This window comes from Anastrepha ludens, chromosome 2 (genome assembly GCF_028408465.1).
Source record: "Anastrepha ludens isolate Willacy chromosome 2, idAnaLude1.1, whole genome shotgun sequence".
NCBI lineage: Eukaryota > Metazoa > Arthropoda > Insecta > Diptera > Tephritidae > Anastrepha > Anastrepha ludens.
The window spans coordinates 71833258-71854806 of record NC_071498.1 but is presented as its reverse complement, the minus strand read 5'-3'; the positions used below and the strand labels follow the sequence as shown (position 1 = coordinate 71854806).

The window sequence follows — 21549 nt, the reverse complement described above, 5'->3', positions numbered from 1 at the left end:
GTGGCCCTAAGGGCTATTGTGATACCTGCATTTGATTTCCATCCCCTAACTAAGTTGCTTAAACCACTTAAATCTTTTTAAGATGGTAACTAGTCCCTCTAAGGAGACATTTTGAAAATTTCTCAGGTCTTCAAAGAAATAAACGCCCTGATATTTGGCATGGCTTCTTTGAAGTGCAGGGCATTCGCAGAGGAGGTGTTGTACCGGCTCAATTTCTTCTTCAACTCATCATCTCTAGCAGAAGTCATTGTGAAGTACACCCATTCTACTGGCTAGGGTGCTAATTTCGCAGTGACCCCTTATGACACCTGTGAGCACGCTGGTAGTTGATCCGTTGAATCCAAGGAGAAACTTTGACGTTTTAAAATTCAGTTTTGGCAAGAGCGTTTGGAGACCTGGCAGTTAGTAGTCAGATACCACTTTCTATTGGTTTTCGCGATTACGCTCAAGTTCATCGCAGTGTACAGTTCGTTTAGAGGAATGCTAATGTCCTAATGTCCTGTACAGAGCCTTTCCTTCCACACTCATCCGCTCTTTCACTTCTCTCCACTCCAGAGTGGCCGGGGACCCAACAAAGTTTCGGTTTGTGTTGTTGGATAACCGAGAGCGTCGTGCTGCATTTTTTAACACATCTTGAATTGATGCGCGTTGAGGCTAGTGCCTTGATCGCTACTTAACTTTCAACAAAAGTGGTAAGTCCATCAGTCTTATCGTTTTTGCGGTTTTGTCTATAGCGTAGATCTCAGCTTAGTAGAGCGTCAAGTCTAAAGAAGCAATTGAAGTATAATTGTTCCGAGTACACTCCAGATTCAGCGCCATTCATTCTTCCTCTGTGAGCCGTCAGTATAAATATGGTGATCATCTTCAACTGATATGGCTGGTCTGCTAATCCTTTCTGTCAGGTATTTGTATTTTATAGTCTGTTCAGGTCTATCTTGGGAACCAGATAATATAGTATGTTTTCGATGCGTCCTGCAAGTGTTTCACAGATAGTAAAACTGACGCATGCCCGTGAGTGGTCTTTTAGCACGCCTGCTGCTTTTTTCGTGTATTGATCTCTGAAATCGCAGATGTAATTGAGATGGTCATCGAACGTAAAAGCTGAATCAAAAGTTATACCAAATACATTCTGCTGGGAAGTACGAATGAATTTTTGTATATGAACAATATTTTTTGTATACAATTTTCAGACGATTTCAATTTTTTTGAATTTAAGTTTTGGTTTGCAAAAATAAATATAACGAAAAATTGCACTATGCATACATACTATAACTTACACTCTTATATTTATAATCAAATAAAAATTTGTTGTTTACCGTAAATTAAAAATTGCTGGTGAAAGAAGCGCCTCGTCCCTTTGAAAGAATTTTTTATTTAATTTTTCAATTTAAAATTAAAACTTATTAGGTCATTAACTGTCGAATTAACATTTCATAGCACAAACTACTCTCCACTGTATTAACGACCTACAATGCCGCTTCTTTTCCTGTCCCTCTGCTCATTAGAAACATTTGAGGTCAGTTCTGCTTTCACTTGTCAGCGTTAATGCTCTCTGTGGGTGATATGTGGCATATATGAATTTATGACCCCATTTCCCATCGCAGTCTTTTGCATTAAATGCTTGTGCTTTTTGTCTGCATGCATGTCTACATATGGTATGTATGTAAGTATTAAATGTCTTCTTTTTACACACTTCCTTTATGGCTTTATTGCCTCAATTTGCAGCTTACCAACCATGTCTTGCTCATTTCTGTGAGTCTATGTTTTTTGTCGTGCTTTTACTTACTTTTACATCGTCTCATTATGCGTACAGAGTTCCCAGCTTGACTTGCTTGTTAAACTAAATTTGAATTTTTTGTTCACTTCTTTTTTGGTAGCTTACCGGTTTGCTTAGATGATTGGCCAATTGGGACCCTTGATTTAGCTTTCAATTTATTTTACTTTGTCTGTGTGTTAACCTATTTCTGGTTATTTCAGAAAGCCAAGGGAGTGGGATTGTACCACAAAATTGGGTCGCACATAACGCAGTACAACACCGTAACCAAAACCAAAATTATAACAATATTCTGTGAACTGAGTATGGGTAAAGTTAGTTCAGGAATGACATCTGTCCTTAGATTTCACTCCTGAATACAGGATTTAAAATGTTTCCCTTTTTAGGATGGAACCACACACAAAACCGCAAAATGAATACATTTAAGGTATAAAATATTTTGAAGAATTTTAAATGGAAAATTACGAGAATAATTTGTCTAGCATATAGTTAATAACTAGAGAAATAACGAATTTTGTTCCGAGGTGTTTGGTTAGTAACTGTGCTGCAAATCAGCCTTACACCGATAGACGGTGCACTCAGCAAGGTGAAAATGCCGGTAAGCTATGGCTTTTATTTATTTCCTTACTTATTTCAAATGGTCAAAGGTGCTTATTGACCAAAACGATAAAGATATATAGAGTAGTCCCAGGGTGTAGGGATCTGTGAAATTAGAACTATTTCGACGAAAGACAGAGATGCTGTTAAAACTGGATGTAGCAGAGGAGGCGGAGTCTTGATTGCAGTTCGCTGTAATCGACACGCATCACTCATTAAATTACATGAGACTGATACTGTATTAGACCAGCTATGCGTGCGAATACGTGGTGCGCATAGTTTTCTTTATATAATATTTGTGTGTCTTATATTCCACCCTTAAGTAATGAGTACTTGTATAAGTAGCCCTTCAAGATGTTATTGGGAATAACCAATTATGTGTCTTAGGGGATTTTAACTTAAGCAATATAAATTGGGTATATTTAGACAATAACGTATATCTAACGCCTTCAAACGTCAATAGTCCTACTGAATCTTTTTTTTTATTGATAATTTACTGGGTATGGGTCTAACTCAGACTAATGGGTTAACTAATAGTATGAGTCGTTCATTAGATTTGATTTTTATAAGCGACAATATTAGTTCTGTTCTATCACAGCCTTTTTCTTCTATATCGCCGATCAACGTTCACCATATTCCTTTAAAGTTAAACTTGGAGTTTTTAGAATTTTTTGAATCCAGGCCCGATAGTGCTCATCCTTCCTTTAATTTTGCCAATTGTGATTTCCAAACTTTTGTGAAATTGCCTTACGTAAAATTGATTGGGAAGTATCTCTAGGCAATATTGAATACTTTGAGATATTTAAAACTTTAGTCCTTGATATATGTTCTCAACATGTTCCAATTTTTAAGCGTGTAAATTATAAGATTCCTTGGTGCACGAAAGAACTTAAACATCATAAAAATTTGAGAAATAAGTTTTTTAAGAAGTTCAAGTTAACTAACGAAACCCGCTATTATGATTTTTTTATCCTCCACAGGAATAAGTTTCGTACTTTAAATAAGTCTTTGTATAAGGAATTTATTCACAAATTTGAGCTTAATTTAAAACGTAATCCGAAGAATTTTTGACGATATATTAAATCGATTAAAAAGTCCTCTTATATTCCTAATTCTGTTTTCTATAGGGACGTAACTGCCTGCTCTGTCAGCGATGCAGCGAATTTATTTGCTGATTTCTTTTCATCTAATTTCGGGTCTGATGAAGATATTCAGGAAGAACATTTGGGGAAAGTGTCTTCTTCAGTTGACTTTGGTTCGCTTGCTCTATCAGATGATGATGTCATTGAGGAATTGTTAAAAATTAAAAACTCGGCTTATTCGGATGTAGACGGGCTTTCTGTAACTTTGTTTAAAAATTGTCGCTCTTTGGTCCAACCTCTTAAACTAATTTTTAACAAATCCTTGGCCGAAGGAATATTTATCGATGATTGGAAGCTGACTTCAGTCACTACTATTTTCAAAAGTAGTAATAAAAGCGATATTGTAAATTACAGACCAATTTCCAAATTATCTGCTGTATCTAAACTCTTTGAATGCGTTGTTAAAGACAAGTTATATTTTAGTGTTAAACGTCTAATTAGTCCACGTCAGCATGGTTTTGTAGCTGCAAGATCTACCTTATCTAACTTATCCGTTTTTTCTGATGATTGCCATGCAGGCTTCCCGAAACCATCATACGAATAACGCTGTCGTTTGATTAGTCTCTGTCAGAGGTACGTTTCAGGCAGTTTCTTTTATTTTCGATCTCGTTAATGGACTAATTGACTGCCCGTTTCTTCTAGAAAGAATACATTTTAATGTTCCTTGCAGGAACTTTCGCCCTGTCAAAATTTTTCATGTTGGCGTTAGGAGGACATTATATAGTGCCAAATCGCCTCTTGTTAGAACGCTCTCTGGCATTAACTATCTCGCCTCCCTTTTGGATCTAGACTTTTCCAGGGCGAAACATGTATTTAATACCTAATTAAAAAATGTCTTCCTTTGTAAGAATTCTAAATAATTATCTAGTATATTTTGTTAATTTAATTTCCTAAGCTTTAATTTTGTTAATTACTTCTATATAAATACTCTTAGTTCTATGTAGTCTGTAAGAAACTTTGTATTTCTTGACTTACTAAAATGAATAATCCTCCTCTGTAAGTTATAAAAAAATGTATCGTTTTCTTTTACTCATTACAATTGAAGCTAGTTAATTATAAGTTTAATTTTACTTTGATTAATTAATTTAGCATTAGTCTATTTTCATAGTCTGTAAGAAATACTGTATTTTTAGACTATTAATTGAATTAAATAAATAAATAAATAAATAAATCCCAACGCAGTACATGATTTAGATATAGTAAAATTTACCTGGTTACTGATTAAAAACAAGCACAGAAGATTACACCAAAGTATTTTGTGTCGTCAACAGACTGATGGGGAGTACCAGAGATACCTAACGTCGTCCGTACTACGTAACGTAATAACACTTATTGGTGCAATCTATTGATCTCTAGTCGAACCCTAGAAATATCTTCAGAGCTCTTAATCGAAAAGACAACTTTTAAATCGTTCGAGTAAAGCAATAATCTAAAAAGCAAAAAAAAGCTGCCTGTATCATTACTAAAAAGAATGCAGATCCTAAGATACTTCCCCGAGATACGTCAGATGGTGTTAACTCCTTTGATTAACACCACGCAACACGTGCAACACATCAATGAGGTATTCACTAAAGACCGCTAGGTTGGTAAGTCTACACCGTCCCGCGTCAAAGTTATGCTGCTGAGGGGAGATTCAACTCCCATACATACGAAGTACATTTTCTCTTTTCACTATACGCTCGGATAGTTTAGAAATTGTAAGCAGCTGAGATATTTTCTTGTAATTACTGTATATAAAATATAAATATATTTCAATATAGAATTATTCAACTTTGAGTATTAAATAATTACCATATGCACACATGCCAAAATAAATTGAAATTTATGTGATTGAGAGAGACACTTTTTGATTTTTCATGGATAAAAATACTGAATTTATTACTTGGATTCTATAAAATGTTTGGTTAAGCTCCTTCTTCGGCTGGAATTGGCCGAACTTCGTCGGTCTTTTAATGACCCGTTACCTCTCTCAAATTTGAGTTTTTTTGTAACTTTCAGGGCAAATAAAAAAAGATTATAAACTGAATGTATAACGGTTTAATACATGAAAATATAGAAAAAAAACGATTAGAAGAAACGCCTTCGTATAACCGCAGTTGGCACAATTGCATATTTAAGGCATATTAAAGTCACTCGCATATTGACCGGTCACCCCGGTAAATCTATATCCGCCAAATACGTATTTAGTCTTGACATTTAGTCATGTAATAAATCATCGTACTTATTAACAATTGTCCTATTTGTGGGTAGCAAAATTCACACGTCTTCCTGGAGAAACCGATGCATCCCCAACGAGTGACTGTTTGATGTGCATTTTGGTCGCATGGCATCGTGATTACCGCGTTACGTTAACCGGTTTTTTGTATCCCCAATTTGACGTCTCTGTTGACAATTGGTTTTAATTGGTTTGTGGGGCGCCATTAGGGATAAAAGATACCCCAACCTTCCAGAGATGATCCCATTTTTTTTTTTTTTGTTTTTTGTTTTTGTCGGGACAACTAGCAAGTGCAGCACTCAGACATTAATTAAGTCCATTGTACTACTCTTGGATTCCCTTTTAATTTTCTTTAAATCTACCCGATCTCCGAAGAAATCTGAGTAGATGTTGTGGTGCCAAGGAGCCAAGATGGTCGCTTCTTAACACATCAGTGCCAAAGACCTCAAGCCTAATTCGAGGGAACGCTGGGCAGACGCACAGGAAGTGGTCCACCGTCTCATCCTCCTCTTCACAGGCAGGGCAGAGCACACTGTCTGAGATGCCTACCTTTTCCACGTGCTTCGCTCACAGAAAGTGGCCCGTCATCAATCCAACCAGCCGTCTGCGCTCCCCTCTGCTTAATGACAGAAGGGTTTGCGACAGTCGATCGGACATGACAGGTAACATCAGTTTAGTCCATCTGTAGCCTCTCTCAGCCTGCCAAGCTCGCTTGTGGGTGGTAGTTACCCATTTGCTAACCGTGGCTGTGATGGCCGCAGAAGAGAGAGGCAAAACGGGCTCTGAGCCAAAGAAGTTGGCCTCAGAGCCCATCTTAACTAAGGAGTCAGAGGTCTCGTTACCCGCGATACCCACGTGTCCCGGGACCCATGTTAGCATCAGGCTATTATGTCTACCGACATAGTTCACCCTGGATTTACAGGACTTGACTACCCCTGATGTGGTTGGAGGGCTGTCTAAGGCCATAAGCGCAGCTTGGATGTCGCTGCAGACACAGATAGATCTGCCTCTCCATCGTTTCTCCACAACAAAGTTCATCGCTTCTTGAACTGCATACACCTCCGCTTGAAACACAGATGCATGCATACCAAGAGCAAAGTGCAGTTTTGTCCCGCTGGATTCCACGTAGCCCCCCTAATTGCAACAAGAAATTGAAGTTTGTGTTGGTGTGATTAGGGAAAAACTTGTAAGGGTCTTTTATTTATTGTTGAATTAAATTACATTCAAAAAAGCTAGATGGGCCACCCAACTTGACCTGACAACTAACTGCTCGTGTCTGAAAGTGCAGTTCAGTAAATTTTTATTATAAACCATAACACGCCAAGAGAATGGGCTGAAATTTTAAAAATTTTCTTTTCGAAATAAATCCTCGGCAATTGTAATATCGAGATAATAACTAACGAGACTCATTTTACGCTTTGTAGCAAAAGGTTTATGTTCGCTCTATATCCACATTTGGTCTATAAGAAACTTTTATACATAACGAAGACCAGAAGAATTTTGAGCGAATGCAAAAGTTTCGCAAAGATATATTCTGGACTTCTGGGCTTATGTACGGAGAGAGTCAAGGTTCGCACTTCTTAGAAGATTTCTAAAAGACAACATTTATAAAAGTGAGTAAACCATTACTGTAAGTATAATTTTGCCGAAAAAAATATTTGGATAAAGCTTCTGGTACAAAATAAAATCTGTCTAACGGTTGGAAAATGCCCAATTTTACCGAAAATAAGCAAATAACAAAACTATTTAAAGCATTTAATTTTAATGTATTCTAATTTCATTTAATTTTTTTCTGAAAAACACAGTTTTCCAGCAGATTTTAAATGTTTCAAAGTTCCGAAAATAACTAAAGTAAAAAAATCGTATTTTATTTTCAATTAAACATTCTCCTATTGAGAAAACTTTGGGTAGCACAAAAAATTACACTGTAAATATAAGCCTAAATTTCCTAATGAAACATTCCACTAATTTTCTTGTAATCCTGCATTATTTTCTTTGCAAATCGATTTGTCTCCATTGGATTACTTTCGAAATTGAGTATTCTCGGGCTATTTGTGTTTCTAACGCCTAATTGACTTACATATGAAATAAATAAGCTTTTTAGCTGCATAGTACAAGAATACGCTCAACAATCGTAAATCAAATCGATTCATTATAATCACATGCATCATCAGGCCTATCAGGCGCCTCAATCAATTAACCGGCATCATGATAAATATACAAACATTCAGGATACAGTGTACAGTTGCGGACATGAGAATCCAGACACTAAACAAATTCAGTTTTTCTTTGAATACTTTTTGACGTGATAACGTCTTATAATTCGATTTAACAGGCTGCACGCACGAAAAAATGTGTCGTTACCTTGCTCATTAGTGTTACCTTGCTCATATGTAGTTACCTTGCTCATTAGTGTTACCTTGCTCATATGTAGTTACCTTGCTCATTAGTGTTACCTTGCTCTTTAGTGTTACCTTGCTCTTTAGTGTTACCTTGCTCATTAGTGTTACCTTGCTCATTAGTGTTACCTTGCTCATATGTAGTTACCTTGCTCATTGCATTGAATGAACTGCAAATTCTTTCACCATTCGAAAGCTACATCCTCCACGAGTAACATGGATTATATTTTATTTTGGAAATAGGGCTCGAGATATAGGTCAAAACGTGGACCCGGGTAACCTTCGGATGTGTATGTACAATATGGGTATCAAATGGAAGCTGTTGGTGAATTCTTTAGTCCAGAGTATTTTTCATGCCGCTCCGTGACTAGGGTCTCGAGATAGAGACCAAAACGTGGACCCTAGAATGTGTTTGTACAATATGGATATCAAATTGAAGCTGTTGGTGAATGCTTTAGTACAGAGTATTTTTCATGCCGCTCCGTGACTGGGGTCTCGAGATATAGAACAAAACGTGGACCCGGGTAACCTTTGGTTGTGTATGTACACTATGGGTATCAAATGAAAGCTGTTGGTGAATGCTTTATGTTATGTTATGTTATGTTATGTTATGTTATGTTATGTTATGTTATGTTATGTTATGTTATGTTATGTTATGTTATGTTATGTTATGTTATGTTATGTTATCTTATGTTATGTTATGTTATGTTATGTTATGTTATGTTATGTTATGTTATGTTATGTTATGTTATGTTATGTTATGTTGTGTTGTGTTGTGTTGTGTTGTGTTGTGTTGTGTTGTGTTGTGTTATGTTATGTTATGTTATATTATGTTATGTTAATGTTAACTCATTCTCTATATCCATACAAAATATCTATCAAACAAATAAAATTAAAATTTTCTTTTGAAAAACGCAACCATTCAATCAGTATTTTCTTATGACGTTATCACGTTAAACTATCGTCAGTAAACCGACTTTACAGACAACCTCTTTTTTACATAAACATAATATCTTCTGTTTTCTTAATTTTTTTAGTTAGTATGTGAAATAGCTTTTTTAATATATTAGTTTGAATAGTTTGGCATTTTTAATACACCGTTTTAGATACTTGCAAACTTCAAACAGATGGCATTGTCATCCCAAATCCAACATTTTTCTCATTTTCAAAAAACACGCACCAGAGTTCAAGCGACTTAATTGAGACCATAAGCGTCTCATATGGATCAGTCATTTCACTTTTCATATGAAGAAATCATCTGGCAGATAAGTGTTACATTTGCTTGTAATTGGCAACAAATTCAATCTTCTGACAGTTTTAAATTAGTGCTTGATGATAGGCCAACGCAATTCGAATGAGTTTTGAACCATTTCGTAACTGTACGAGTATAATGGAAATACAACGGTGTACAAAAAGATATGAGGAAATGATATATGAAACCCAGGGACTTATGCGAGTTTGGACGTCTTTTGTATCAATATAAAAATATTTATAAGGCGTGCGCAGACTTGATGGGCGATGTGTATCTGATATTTAGAGGGCGTCAGAAAAGATCGCGTCTCAGTTCTGAGTTCGGTATTCCGACAAGTCTGTAACATCGTCTACTGTGTCTACAGCGATCAGATGAGTCCCCAGGTGAGCTTAGATTTCCCTTGCCTTTAGGTTTTCTGTGGGTTCCACTTACCTAGTGCTTACTTACAGATCTCACCCGGTTGTACTTCCGTAGAGTGTGATCAATTCAGCTGCATTCAATTCGCATTTTTTCCTCGACTGCGCGATCAGCGCTTTTGAGCTTTTAGTCCAAATTTCATTGTTTTATGCTTGATAAGCTCATGCCGAGTACTTTTCAATAACATTGAATAAGTAGTTTTAACTTTTTGCCCATAATACCCGAATGTAATTACTGCAAATCGTAAATGAAAGTTAAAAGTTCGCTGTTAAAGATTGTTCACACAGCTCTCCAATATTAGATTTCTTGCTTTTAGTTTTAGCTGGCTTTTGCACTCTAGCTATATTTAGGCGAATTTAGCCACAAAGCTCTGAGCCATCTAATGCAGAAATAGTCGATCTAGTTTCAAGTAATATTTTAATTTATGAAGATCTAAATTGATTTGTAGCAAGACTTGTGAGGTTACACTGAGCTCTCGATTATTAGACCATCTTACTCGCAATTTCATTCAGTAACTACACGGCGTTTGGTTTTTCAGAGCTCATTTTCACGTTGATGTCATGCACGATTATCAATATATATTTTTTGTCAGGCAAGCTCTACCAGGCACGGTGAAGTCATCGTCAATCTTATTTAATCTTTGGTCTAAGAAACATACGGTTTCGACGGAATGGGTCCAAGAGGAGAGGGGTGGTAGATGAGAGAGTTTCGGATGGCAGGTAAATAGGTGCTTGCGTCGCCGAATAAATGTTAAGTATGTCAAGACGGATTCTGGATAGGTAGGAGTTCAAACTGCTACAACATCCTGAACATATGTAATTGTGCCATGATGGCTTCTGCAATGGATTTGGCTTAGTAATTATATTTCGTTATTTTCTTATACAACTCCTTTAGCGCTCAACTCATATTGTTATTTATATTTCTTAATCACTTATGGTAGAATTGATATCAAAAGTATCGTTAGTTGATTGGTTTCCATCCAAGAAGTTATTTCATTGCCCTTTCGCTTAGCAGAAATCCAATATCATCATGTCAGGAGTAATAGGAAGCCCTGCCAGGGTTCATTCCCACAGCCATCCATTTCATTTGCAGAGTCTAATCTTATTGAATTTCTTAATTTCTTTCCGACTTGTGTTATAGAAGTTATTTTATTCTGTGAAGAACGCTCACAAACTGTGAACAATGAAAACTCCAGATACAAATGGACTTTTTTGCACTTGTTACACGTAAGTGGGCAACTTTGCAAAAAAGAGAGAGACAATTGCATACGTTTTTTAATCTCGCTTGGGCTGCCAAATAAAAATGAGAACATTCCATTGTTGAGCCATGTTCCAGTTGTAATATGGCAATTTTTATTTAGGGTGAGATCTGTATCCAAGTCCAATGTACAAGCTGCCGAAGCAAGTGGGCTCTGCGTACGGACTCCAAGTAAGGATTCGCATCCCTCATGGAGATTTTTTTCTGTGTGGCTTAATCCCATAATCAATGGTTATGAAATTTCTCGTCTTAATTACTGCGAAACAATAATTTTTCACAATTCTGGCTTTTGCATTTCCACAGCACAGCTCCGGTTTTTATTTTAGTATCAGTGCGTTGATGCAACTTCAGTACGGCCGAGGCAAATTAAAGTAAATATTGAAAGCAATTTCATCAGCTTGATGGAGCCTCATTAACTTAGCAAGAGTTACTAAATAAAAAAAGGTCTCGCTTGAAAAAGAGAGGCGGCCGCCGTAGCCGAATGGGTTGGTGCGTGATTACCATTCGGAATTCACAGAGAGGTCGTTGGTTCGAATCTCGGTGAAACACCAAAATTAAGAAAAACATTTTTCTAATAGCGGTCGCCCCTCGGCAGACAATGGCAAACCTTCGAGTGTATTTCTGCCAAGAAAAAGCTCCTCATAAAAATATCTGCCGTTCGGAGTCGGCTCGAAACTGTAGGTCCCTCCATTTGTGGAACAACATCAAAACGCACACCACAAATAGGAGGAGGAGCTCGGCCAGACACCCAAAAAGGATGTACGCGCCAATTATATATGTATATATATTGTTTACCGTACGATCAATCGTTTTTCCCAAACATATGAAATGACAAACAGAAAAAGAAGTGGTTGTTCTCGCGTGGTTTGAATCAGTGCAGCCATAAAAGCCGTCCGAGAAAGAATTCACAGAAATCCACTTAGAAGGAAGAAATTAATGTCCAGGGAATTGAATGTATCGACCAGGTCAATGTCAAGACTAATTAGAGATGATCTCCACACGAAAGCCTTCCGTCGCTCAACTGGTCGCCTTTTTACAACGCCCTTGAAGAAAATTCGACTCGGCTGAGAAAATTTTCACAGTTGAAAAAGCTTTTAATAAGCAAAACGACAAAATCTTTGCGAAAAATTCTAAAGACGGAAAAAATTTTGTTGAAGGGTTCAGCATCACCACCATCCAGCCTCCATAATGGTTTGGTGAGGAGTGTCTTGTAAAGGCGCTACATATCCTCATGTCTTCGAAAAAGGGGTTAAGACCGGGACAAAAGTGTACCAGGCGTGGTGAAGCAGCTCAATAAACTCAATTTCTTTTTGAAAAGAGCTTAGCGAGCGTGGCGTAAATATATTAGCTGAAAGTTTATGAAGAAAACATCCATGGCCAGGAGAGTGCATCATAGCTCTTTTAAGAGCAGTAGATACATCTCATAGAAATTTCAAAAAAATCATCAATCCACGGATGGAGTTACGAAAATTTTTTGTTCAGATTGTAAGCATAAGAGAAAAGAGCGAGTCTATTCAAGTCAATTACGATTCTCGAAATTTTTCAAAGTGATTATTTCAAACCCCAAACTTTCATGTTTCCATGTTTATTAGAAGCAAACAAATTTTGGGCTAATTAATAGCCAAAAGTTTGGCCTGTAGCCGAGTATAGCTGGTTCTGTATAAAAAGTGAAAACTTTGTTGGATTCAAAGCACGAGATATTTTTTGTTACAGGGAGTTTTTATGCTGACAAAAAGATGGGGAAAATAAGTATACTGCAATATTTTCGGAAATAAGTGGAAAACCATTTGTAAATGACAAGAAGCTTCAAATTTTGGCGGAAATTCCAATTTTCTAATATATTTATCTGTACTATTTTATTAAAGTTTTCAAATTTTAATTTAGTTAAATTTCAATTTGCTGATTGTAATTTCGCTATTGGCTATTATGACTTAGAATGAATGAAGTAATGGGTTTTTATTAAAAACAGAAAAACACACTGAATTTTGTGTTATCTTGTATGTTACCTCATCTAATTTATTCAGGCAATTTAATTAATATCAAAAATAACACGGCATTAGCATTGTTTGGTTAAGAAGATATTATATTTCATGACATGCGTATAAAAGCTGCGATTACAATCTACAGTCGTATGTATGTATGTATTTGATGTACTATAACTAATTGAATGTAATATGATCTGGCCAGAGGTTAATTAGAAGGATGCCTCATCTAAGTCTACGAGTATGTATGCCGCCTCTGTATAGCACCCGGAGATAGCTGAGCATTCACTTTTGAAAGGATAACATTGGGCAGGGAAAATACACACACGATTAGACAATAAGTATATAAATATAATTAATAGCGCTCTTGCACAAATAAAAAATATATATGTAGAATCAGTTTTCATAGCTTCATAAAGCGAACAATCCATAGCACACTGCCACATACACAGTTGCGGCCGTAAATATCCCGAGAGGCTGAAATAAATGGCTACTTTTTCATATATTTGTGAATGTATACTAGTACAATACATGCCTACCAAATTCATAAAGTGGTTGGTACTTGCGGAATTTTACAGAAAATCAAATGGTGTCGAACTTTGAGAAAATAATCGGGAGCAAAAAACGCAAATTTCAGTCTCGTGAAGGAAAAATAAATGTACTAGCCAAGAAATTAGCAAAGGGTGTACCCTTTTTTTATAAATAATTTTGAGAGCACTGGATATAGGAAATGCGCTACCCGCTCAGATGGTTTCGAAAAGACTTGCTGGGTTCAGATCGATGCATTTGGATCGTCTGATTTGATAACTTTTTTAAGATTACCGTGTGAAACGCATGAGTTTGCAAAATAGAAAGTAACGGGTTGGCCATAAAGCGTTTGCTTTTTGAACCGCCTATTTTTTTGAGAATGGTAACACAAATGACATGTCAAATGTGTTCATAATTTACTTAAAGGTTTGACATTTACGAAATGAGGCGCTATACGCTTGAACAAAATTGGGAAATATTGAAATTCCAACAAATTCTTTGTTCAACTTGAATTTCCATCGTTAAATTCGAAGAACACACTCGAGCTTGACTTGTTTACAGTAGCACAGAAAATAAACTATGTAACATATCACGCTGAAATTTGCCATGTAAGCTTATAGTTCCACCAAAAAACAAAAAATTTATTTTTGCCATGTGTCATCCGCGGACCGTTTTATTGATGATTACTTGAGGAAGGGAGTGTCTAGAAGAGAAAACTCTTAATTTTTCAATACAACTTCATAAGAAACCTTCAATTCTTTTTTAGTTTAATCTGATCAATCGAAAGCCTGAATTCGCTCATTTACATTCGCTCTATTTTTGTGTTTTAATAACAACGAGCGGTATCTGGCATAAAAAAACAGCAATCATACATGTGAGCAAAATGTTTTCAGACTTGGGTCTTGGGATCAACTTCCAGCTTAATACACTTAACAAATATTTTAGTTATTTTTTACGCTATCCATATAATAAAATTACTCGGGGCCTTCAAAATATCTAGATATTTGTTTCATCATAAAGCTATTTATTTACATTTAAAAGCAGTAAACAGTCTCAGGGGGCTAAATCTGCATAATATGCGGAATGTGCGAGCCAGTTTTAACCTAATTAAAGTAATTTTGAAGTTACTCCTGCGGACGTACACCTATGAACCTGTACGTTGTCGTTATGGAAGATAACTTCTTTGCCAAATGCGGTCGTTTTTGCTTCAAATCGACATCTAATAGATCCAACATTTCTGCATAAATGTGCGGATGATCATTTAAGAATTTTTGATCTAAGTCATGCTTCAAGAAAAATGATGTTTTTTTTTTTTTTTTATTTTTTATTAACGCATCTTAAAGTATAAGCAGAATAACGTTTAGAAATTACAACTAGTAAAACGAGATAAAGATACTAACGAGCAATTTTTATAGAACATATATATGAAAATAGGAAAAAACTAAGATGCCTCAATATTCTTAAATTCATTATGAATGTATAAATATATAAGGTACATCTGCTACTGGGTGCCCATCTGGTCTAAAACTGTTCTACGCTTGAGCCGCCGACGATGAGTATTTGGCTGAAGCAAAGCCAATGCTTCAGCGTTGACATGTGTACTTAAACGTTGTCTGTGAGCCATGGCGTACTTTTTCGCCACGTCAGTGATGGGTAAGATACCAAGATCACGATGGAGGTCGACATTTCTCACATAGTATGGAGCATTGACGATGTTGCGCAACACTTTATTTTGGAATCGTTGGATAATAGTCATGCAAGATTCGGTTGAGCATCCCCATAGCTGAATGCCATACGTCCAATAAGATAAAGAAGGTTTTTTGTTTTTAATTCCAGCTCTTCACGCTTTTTCTTGACATGCGCCTTCCAACGCAGTTTAGCATCAAGGGTTATACCAAGATATTTTGCCTCGTTGACGTACGGTATATTTACGTTGTTTATGTAGACTGGCTTGTAAATTGTTTTTTTCAGGCCGAATACAATGTGAACTGATTTGGAATTATTTAATTTGATACGCCATTTTTTTGCCCATGTTGCAATAGAACTCACCGCTGATTGCAATTTCGTCGTTGTAGTCTCGATCACTTCTCCAACTGCTAGGATAGCCGTGTCATCTGCAAAGGTTGCGGTAACGTGTTGCTCGTGAACCGGTAAGTCATACGTATACAAGAGGTACAAGAGAGGGCCTAGGATGCTTCCTTGAGGTACCCCCGCGCGTGCTTTTTGCAATGATGAATAGGCGTTGTCAAATCTGACACGAAAGTATCTGCCATCAAGGTAGGAAGAAAGGATTTCGCAATAATTCCTGGGCAAAATCAATTTTAGTTTGTGGAGCAAGCCGTATGCCAAACTTTGTCAAACGCCTGCGAGACGTCAAGGAACACCGCTGCGCAAACTTTGTTTTCCTCTATCGCACACTCTATGGTTCTAACAACCCTGTGAACTTGGTCGATAGTGGAGTGATTTTTTCGAAAGCCAAAATGGTGCGTTGGAATAACTCTCTTGCTTTCTATAATCGGCAACATTCGAGTCAGTAACAGTCGTTCAAAAAGTTTGGACAGCATTGGTAGCAGAGAAATAGGTCGGTATGAAGACACATCATTTGGCGATTTTCCGGCTTTCAAAATCATAATTACTTCTGCTGTCTTCCAGTACATAGGAACATATTTTAACAAAAAACACAAATTAATCAATTGAGACAGACAAGTAATACAATTATTGGGCAATCTCTGAAAAATTTCTGCAGTTATGAGGTCGAAACCAGGCGTTTTTTTCGTTTTCATTTTGAAAATTTCGCTCATTACTTCTTCGTTACTAACTGGCTCAATGCTGACATCGCTTTCAATCCAATTTGACGAGATGTCAATATCTTCAGATCCATCATTGGCATAGAAGGTTTTACAAAGATTCTCTGCAAATAAATTTGCTTTTTGCTCATTGGATTTTGCCCATTGGGTGTCGTTTATTTTGATGGGTGCTATGTGTTTTATCGGTCGGTTAAATGACTTTGCTGCCTTCCATAAAGAGTAGTCTGTGGATTTATCAGATGTGAATGACGCGCATGCTATCCAAAATGCTTTCGTCCTGTGCATAATTCCCCGGACTTCGTTTCTCAACGAGTAAGTAGGAAAAAAGTAGGGTGAATTTATTTGTCAAAAACTTCGCGGGATTAAAATTTCGCTCTAGTTATTTTTTTCATGAGTTGGTAGCACTGTTAATAACATCTGGACCAACTTTCATGTGAATGTCCTTATCAGTAATATATTTACGCTTGTGTTTACCATACGACCAAGAGTGCATTTTTCGATTTTTACAATGTCTGATTTGATTGAGCAGAGAAGTGCCATCAAATTTTGTTTACGGAATGAAATTTCGGCTGCGGAAACGTTTAGCATGTTGCAGAAGGCATTTGGTGATTCGACCATGTAGCAGAAAAATGTTTATAAGTGTTACAAAGACGTCAAGAGGGTCGAGAACGTGTTGATGACTTGGAGCGCTCCGGACGACCATCGACGTCAACAGATGACCAACACATCAATAAAGTGAAGGAGTTCGTGCTCAAAAATCGTCGGCTGACTGTTAAAGACCTTACTAATATGATCGGAATATCAGAAGGATCTGTGAAAACCATTTTGAAAGACCATTTGGGCCTACGAAAAGTCAAATCTCGTTTGGTACCGAAAACTTTCAATTTCTTGGAAAAAATTCGTCGGGTTGATGTGTGTGAAACAATGCTTTCAGACTATCAGGACAAGCTCAAATGCATCATTACGGGAGATGAGACTTGGATTTATGCTTACGACCCTGAAACAACCGACCAATCAAGCGAACATCGTGCTAAAGGCGAGGCCACACCGAAAAGAGCACGTCAAGGTCGTTCAAAACTAAAAAGGTCATGATGACAGTTTTTTTCGATTTTCGTGGTGTAGTGCACTATGAATTCCTTCCACCTGGCCAAACTGTTAATAAGGAATATTATTTGAGCGTTATGCGTCGTTTGCGTGAAGCAATTCGTCTAAAAATACCAGAATTATGGGCCAACAACTCTTGGTTTTTGCATCACGATAATGCACCGTCTCACACTGCACTCGTTCTTCGTGACCATTTCGCCAAAAATTCTACGCATATCGTTCCGCAACCTCCATATTCGCCTGATTTGGCTCCGTGTGACTTCTGGCTATTCCCAAAACTCAAGAGACCACTCCGGGGAACGCGTTTCGAGTCGATTGAGGAGGTAAAAGCTGAATCGAAGAAGGTGCTGATGGCTATACCGGAAATGGACTATTTGGCATGTTTCGGGGATTGGAAAAATCGTTGGCATAAGTGTATTTCATCGAGAGGGGACTATTTTGAAGAGGATGAAATTGATTTACAAGAATAAATAAAGATTTTTCATTTTACAACCAAATTCACCTTACTTTTAGCCCACAGTATATATCCTAAAAGAGTTTGCAATTATATTTAAATAGCTTAAGTTCTGAATAAGAAGTTATGACCCAGCAAACCCATCTCAAAATAAAGCAATTACTGGCAAAGGTAAAAGCTTTGTTCATTAGTAACGTAACTTCCTGTGAAATAAAGTATGAAAAGTGTTGTATACCTTTAGGCGAACTGGAGAACTATTTCCTATTTGAGTTCTTGTAGACTTCTACGTTCATTTTATGCAGATTTTTGTTATTATTATTATTGTTTGCTTAGGCGCTGATTATGAGGCGTATAGTACCGATTTTTCCCTAAAAAATAATCTTTGTGATATTTTACTATAGTTTGTATGGTTTAGTGTTTTAAACTTTTTCCCACTTTTTCAAAAAGCGCTCAGGTACACAGTTTAAAATTTTTTTAATAGATTAAAAAAATGTTACTTTGCAGAGGAAGAAGCTTTAGCAGCTCCACTATGGTATTTATATTTTCAACATAAATTGGTTTCATTCCGCCACTAGACAATTAATGTATAAGCAACAAGCAAATATTAAAGGGAGAAGAATAAGGACCCTACCCAATTCGTTATACAAACGAATCGAAAGAGAAATAGAAAACTCACACACGGGAGAATTCAAAGACGATACCTTTTCTCTACTTACTTGGATTACTTACGCATCATTCTTAAACACGGTCGCATTTACAGTATGCTGCGTTACAAAAATTTAAATGGTACAATCAAATCTATAGTTATGCCGAATACGAGGTGTGTTTAAAAAGTATAGCGAATTTTGAATTTTCGCAGGTTACCTAAGCTCAATCATCTCATTGGAAGCTGCCCCACGAACGAAGACCGAAAAAAGCGCGCCAAGTTCGGGTGCATATAAAAGTTTTTTCGTCGATTGCAGGGGCGTTGTGCATCATGAGTTCTTGCCACAAGGTAAAACGGTCAATAAGGAATATTACCTGTTTGCGAGAAGCAATCCGCCAGAAACGGCCGGATTTGTGGAAGAACAAAAATTGGCTCATAGATCACGATAACGCCCCTGCTCACACATCGTTGCTTGTGCGCGACTTTTTGGTCAAAAACAACATACTAATGATGCCACAGCCATCGTATTCCCCAGATGGCCCCCTGTGACTTTTTCTTGTTCCCGAAACTGAAGAGGGCCATGAAAGCACGACGCTATGTTACGATTGACGAGATACGGCATCGAAGGCGGAGCTGAGCAAGGCAAAAAAAAAAAAAAAGAAGATTTTTTGAAGTGCTTCGAAGATTGGAAAAAACGTTGGCCCTAGTGCATAATATCTCATGGGGATTACTTTGAAGGGGACAAAATAGATATTAATGAATAAATAAATAAATTTTTGAAAAAAAAACACAAAATTCGTGATATTTTTTGAACACACCTCATATGTTTAAGGGGGGAGCCTGGTTTATAAGGTCAAAAAACTCAATTTTTTTTTTTCGTTTTAAGCGATTCCTAATATATTTCAGAATATTCACACAAAGTTACAGAGCTTAATTCTCAATATTTCCGTGATGCAAAGCCAAAGGTAGGCGAGCGTTAGGTAGTTACGCTGTGACCGGACAGTTATAGTACAAACTTTATCTTTTTTTCTCGACTTTTCCTTTTTATGATTTCTTTGAATTGGCGTACATGAATGAAAAAAAAAACTAATGAACCTTTTGAAATGAATCAAAGCTTGTTCCCTTCAGTATTAAATTCTCTTCTATTTGAACTAACAAAATAGATAAAAAAAATTTTCAAGATTTTTATACCAAGTTGAAGTGAATTTTTTTTTATAGAAAGGCATTTTTTTCTTTAAAACCTCCAAAAAGTTGAAATTTTGGAATTTCTCTCAGTTTTCTTAGTTCATCTAGAATAAAAAATCATGATAATAAGAATTCCATTTGAATTTTTTGCTTTAGATAATAATTACGAGCTGTATCTTGCACGCTAGTTGGAAGCTCCAGCGTTGCACCGCTCTACTAATTTCTATATCTACATTTTTTTCAACTTATTTTAACCAGTACAAACATTTTTTATACTTTTTAAATGTTCATTAAAAGATAGAAAAAACTTTTTTCCTTAAAAAAAATCACAAAGAGATGCAATTTTTAGACTTCATAAACCAGGCTCCCCCCTTAACATCAACAATGACCCGAAAAATTTTACACATATTACTGAAGCAGTTAGCTTCTTGGACCCACAAAATAATTGGCGTCTGTGGCGGCGATTTATTACGAATTGAGTTTTTAAACAAATATCATAAAATTTGAAGGCTCCCCATCGCACTCTATGCTTCTTTAACAGCCATAGATGAGCTCGCCACCTGTGGGTGCATTATTCCAATGATCACAAAAAAATGATTGTAACCCGCTGGGCAGGGTTAATTTAAAGAACGAAGCTACTTTCTCATACATATAATCATACAACAAATATAATAATACAACAACGCCTCCGCAACAAAATGAGCGTGTATCTTTTTTAACACTGTTTCAATTTTGTTGTTTTCTTTTAGTGTCTGCTTTTCTCTAAAATATGTATTAACCGGTTGCCCTACTCTGTCGGGGAATAAATTGCATGAAAAAAGATATTACATTGTCTCGTTTTTCTCTTAGTATAACAATCTTACTTTCATATTTAATTTAGTTTGCCATATTTTTGATACATTTACTGCATTGAAGTTCGAAAATAACGCACAAGACAAAAGGTAATATAATATTTTTTCTCCAGTTTGCCATAAATAACCCTCATTCGCCATGGCGTCTGCTAGAATACCTATTATTGAAGGTATCTGGCATAAAAGGCGGCATAATTGAGTAACCATTTGGGACTTTGTTATTTACTACAGTTTTTGAATTTTGTTTGCCGTAAGCAAAGTTGGAATGTTTTTGTGTGCTTGTGTATTACCCTATTAATAATATTTATATATTCATTTATTCATGTACATGTATTTATTTGCTTTTTAGTCTTTATTCCCTAGTAAATATTGTGTGCCCGAGTCACTGCGTCATCTACTTAGTATTACCAGGATTTTTTCTGCCTCCACTGTCGCTCAATTACTCACCTCATTAAATGTAATGCTGCGCCGAAATCTTCAATCGTCTGTGATTCGCTCAAGGCTATGGCAACCTTCTCCACGCCACCCAAGGGAGCGAGCGCGTCACGTGCCTTACTGCCGAACAGCTTTTCCAAATAATTGGGGCCATGTGAAGCAATTAGACTTTGCAGAAAAGAGGCAGTCTCCTCAACAGGTGGGCGTTTAGCTGAAAGCAAAAAAGAAACAAACACAGGAATGGCATGAAAATTTGTCTAATTTATTCACGTAAAATGCAAGTAAGGCAAATGGGTACATGCCAAGTCGAACCTAATAAAATTATTTTAAGTGCGAATAAAAATATTTACGTCTTTTTAAAATCGTTTCCATGAACACTTTTCAATGACTTATAACTAACTTTCACTCTTTTATTCTCTTTCGATATCTCTTTCCATGCATACCTTCATCTCTCTCTATTCCACCAAACAGTAGTTCTCGTCGCATATAATTGAAAATATAAAT

At 36.5% G+C, this 21549-nt stretch overlaps 1 protein-coding gene across 1 annotated transcript in view; it reads right to left on the bottom strand.

Moving 5' to 3' along the window:
- LOC128866185 (IDLSRF-like peptide) overlaps nucleotides 1-21549 on the bottom strand; it is a 45886-nt gene that overhangs the window by 7197 nt on the left and 17140 nt on the right. The window contains exon 2 of the mRNA XM_054106755.1: nucleotides 21058-21256. Within this exon, the coding sequence (XP_053962730.1) occupies nucleotides 21058-21256 (199 nt within the window). The remainder of the gene's footprint in view (nucleotides 1-21057; nucleotides 21257-21549) is intronic.